Source organism: Acyrthosiphon pisum, chromosome X (assembly GCF_005508785.2).
Source record: "Acyrthosiphon pisum isolate AL4f chromosome X, pea_aphid_22Mar2018_4r6ur, whole genome shotgun sequence".
Classification (NCBI taxonomy): Eukaryota; Metazoa; Arthropoda; class Insecta; order Hemiptera; family Aphididae; genus Acyrthosiphon; species Acyrthosiphon pisum.
Window position 1 is genome coordinate 27,294,843 of NC_042493.1, and position 4,403 is coordinate 27,299,245.

General features: G+C 29.3%; 1 protein-coding gene across 1 annotated transcript; it reads left to right on the top strand.

Annotated features, from left to right (window-relative positions):
• Nucleotides 1–3,141: 3,141 nt before the first annotated feature.
• On the top strand, nucleotides 3,142–4,353 carry LOC115033090 (craniofacial development protein 2-like). Its single transcript, XM_029485078.1, has one exon. It carries the CDS (start codon nucleotides 3,142–3,144, stop codon nucleotides 4,351–4,353), a length of 1,212 nt encoding a protein of 403 aa, XP_029340938.1.
• Nucleotides 4,354–4,403: the final 50 nt, after the last annotated feature.

The following is a 4,403-nucleotide window of genomic DNA, read 5'->3' on the forward strand; positions in this document are numbered from 1 at the left end:
ATAATATTAATATCATCTAGACTGATTTCCGTAAAATATTCTATCAAAGGTTGCTATGACCATGATTAATAATATTAATTATTACAAAACAATATAATATTATGTTACCTACTATACCTATTAGCATTTAATGCCCTAACAATATTTATTAATTTGTTTGTTTGATCCCAGTAACTATAAATTACACTAAATTTATACATTATTTGGGAGTTAAATCTTATAAATCTTATAAAAAAACAATAATTTGCCAAATTATAAAAATAGTCTCCTACTGAATATTTTCAAATCATAATTATTCATAATGAACCCTGAGTAATAATATTTTATAACTTATATTATAAGGTAGTTACAATAAAATTATAATAATTTATTTTTCTAGTGGATATACGTACGTAAATATTATGTTATTGACCGTATTAGTAGTTTGTTATTTTTTTGTTGTTGTTAAATTTTACAATTATACTAACAAAATTAATGTGCTTGGAACTAATAGGGGCTAAATAGTCCTTTTTTTAAATTCTCTTTTTATTTGTATATTGTAACGGTTTATAGAAATAGATACTAAAGTGGTCCTTCTCAAGGCTACCAAGAACCCAACCAAACCCTAAACATCTGATTACTCTACATAGGCATATTATTATGTATTATTTAACATTTAACATATTATTATTTCAATAATAACCAGATAGCTCGGGCCTTCTTGTACACAGTGCTACTCTACAAAAATCCAATTAAATTATCCGTTAAAATTGAAATATTTAAAATATATATACAACCAATTCTCTAACCTAATTTTCTAACCTAACCAAATCACCACCTATGAAATTGGAGGAAAATCGAGGCTAACTATATCTCTAGGTCCGAGCACCTAACCCCACACCAGTTCATAAACATATCTTGAGGTTAAAATGAATTATAATTAGTAGACTGAATTTTGGATAAAACATCAAGTAAAAGTATTGGTATAAAACTCAGATACCAGGAAAATATGTATTGGACATACACTTTAAATATATTCCTTGTTTATATATAGGTACCACTCATTTTCTGTGGACGTATTTTATTTTTTATATTTTAATTTTGAATGACTTAAAGAAACGATAGTACTATAGTCTATAATACATATTTTATTAATGTCATTACATTGTTATTTTATAAGCAGTTAATAGTTAACAGTATCTTTACGTGATATTGTTAACAGAATATTATTTTCAAATGAGTTAAGAAACTTTTCTTTCATGTAGGGCCATTATTTAAAGAACTATAATGCTTTTTATTTCTTAAATTAATCCTTTATTAGCCACCAAAATTTGGTGTTTATTGAACACAGATTTACAGTTTGTTATTTAATAGTGATTTACAGTGGCGCCGAACTATATTTTAAAAGGGGGGGGGGGGCAAGTAAAAAGTTATACGGACCACCACCTCCGTTTACGCTTGATTTAGTGCTGCATATGTATACATTAATAGCTTATTACGAACATAATTCATAAGTAGTTTGCTGGGGCACCCACGGACCCCCACGACCCCACCCACTGAAAATAGAATCTTTTTTTTTAGCAAAAATGTAAAGTGTAACAACTCATAGGTTTTACCAACGTGATAAAATAAACTATAGATTTTACAATTATTGAAACTAATAGTTTATAAAAGAATTTAGTATAGTTAAACGTTTTAAATTGCTCTCCTGAAGATTTTAATACTTTTAAAAAGCTTCTTTTGGTTCCTAGCTTATGAAATTATGTATACTCGGATGACTTAAATGTCCATAATAAGCATATTACTATACTATACATATTATATATTTTAGCATGTAAGTAGATATTATAATATTATTATTTAATCAGTTCATTATCATGCTATGATGACGATTGATTATTGATTATTAAATTTAAAATAAGTCGATTGTAAAAATTATGCTAACATTTGACAGTACTTGTTTCTTTCTAGACATTCAATTTAATATTTTAAGATACTTAAACAATAGGGTTATTAATTATAATATTCAACATTTTATTTTTCAGGTGATGGTATAAAAAATATCTTTATTTCATTGATCTTTATAATTTATTTTTGTTTGAAAGTTTCTTGGTAAATTACATTAGCAATATATTTATTTTACAAAATTATTTTTTTATCAATTAGAAATCATAGAAAATGCAATTTTCTAATATATATATATATAAGCTATAAATTCTGGTCGAGTGTGACTTTTCCCGAATGTTAAGTAATTAAGCATAACTGACCTTTTATAATACAAGCAATTGCCCTAATCAAACCGGCTTACTTAATCTCTTATTAAAATACCTTTTTTCAACTCCATATTATGTTCCCGAAAAATGTTTAAGTCTTCGTTATTTTTAGAACACATTTGAGCATAGTGTATTATAATACGGGGCTTAAAAATATTATAACCTTTTATTTTTATGAGTTTTTTAGTTATTATGATAGTCATAAAATAAAAAGTAGTAAAGAATATATTATAAATAATAAATAAATAAATAATTTATTAATAAACTATGAAATTACAATAAAAATTGAGATCAAATTTAGATTTGATTTTCATGTCTTCCAAAAACTATTCTATTTCAAAATTGGTCCCCTACTGTTAATGATGTAATCTACCGATAACTTTTCATACAAACAACAATACTCTGTTCAGCGAGAAGCATCGCACACCATCCAAAAGTATTTACACAACCTGCCATAAGAGAACCGGTTTCAATAGCAAGGTGACGCGGGGGGATAAGCAAAACCGGAGGTTTCTCTCGCTAAACAGAGTATAGAGAATAATTTTTTAATTTAATCATAACATATTATTGTAAATACTTAATAATTATACTTATAAATTACTACTGGATATTTTATTTCAAGCTGACGTTAGTAAGTTGTTTTAATATTATTTCTTACTATGTATTAGATAATTTTACATGTGTATAGCTTAGGACTCCAATGTTTGTTTACAATTCCTACAAATCCTATTATATAATTCATGTAGTTAATGTGAATGTTTTTTTTAAGAACCCACATTCAATTATCAGGATTCTTAAAAAAAAACTGATAACCATTAATTATACATTGAGTCAGTATACAGTGTCAATAGCGGCGCTTCAAGAAATTAGATGGACGGGAGAAGGACAGATGAAGATTAACGATTATATTGTGTACTATAAAGGAACGGATTATGGACATCATTTTGGGACGGGTTTTGCTGTTCATAAGAACTATGAATCCTGTGTACGTGAATTTAACCCAATATCCGAACGAATATGTATGATACGATTAAGAACTAAGCCCAAAGATATATGTCTAATTAATATACATGCAACAACGGAAAATAGTGATGGAGTAGATAAAAACGAATTCTATGAAGAAATAACCAGGATCTACGACAGAGTACCTGAAAGCGTTATAAAAATCGTGCTAGGAGACGCAAATGCTAAAATAGGAAAGGAACTAATGTTTGTACCCACTATTGGATTAGAAAGTGTTCACGAAGAGAGCAATGACAACGGTCAGAGAATTATATCATTTGCAGCATCTAGAAGTTTAGTAGTCAGTAGCACTACTTTTCCTCACAAGGAAATCCACAAATATACCTGGAAATCTCCAGACAGACGGACTATGAATCAAATTGACCATGTATTGATTGCAAAGAGATATAGATCAAGTATAACAGATGTGAGAAGTTATAGGGGTGCAGACTGTGATACGGATCATTTCCTAGTAATATGCAAGTTCCGTCTCAAACTACAAAGAGCAAGTAGGTATTTTCAAAAAGCACTAAAATTCAACATTGAAGAGCTAAAAGACGAAGAAAAAAGACAAAAATATATCACTGAGATCACAGGTAAATTAAACGAGAGACAAGGAAATGAGAGGAAAGTGAACTGGAGTACCATAAAAAAGACCATACTTGAAGCAGCTCATAGCACACTAGGGGAACCAAAAAAGCGAGAGAATAAATGGTTTAATAGCGACTGTAGGAAGGCCGTTAAAAAAAGAAGTGAAGCTCGCCAAAGATACCTCCAGCTTAAGACCCCGTTAAGCGAAGAAAAGTATGAAGAAGAACGGAGAGCATGTAAACGGGTCATGCAGAGGGAAAAAAGAAACTACATGAACGAATTATTGCGTGAAACAGAACAAGACCGCTCACAAGGTAAAATACGAAACTTTTTCGTTAAGATTAAAAAGTACAAACAATTTAACCCTAATCTGAAAGCTGTCAAGGATATTGATGATAACATTTTAATAGACCCAATTGAGAAAGTAACAAGATGGAAAAATTACTTTGAGGAACTGCTTAATAGTGAATTGCCAGTGAGACCAGTGCCAGCATGGCATAGATCATAGGGCGGAACAGGAGGTAAACGAAGTATCCATGCAAGAAGTCAAAACGGCTA

Excerpts from the sequence above, each read along its gene's own strand:
- LOC115033090 (XM_029485078.1), top strand. The coding sequence starts at position 3,142 with ATGAAGATTAACGATTATATTGTGTACTATAAAGGAACGGATTATGGA.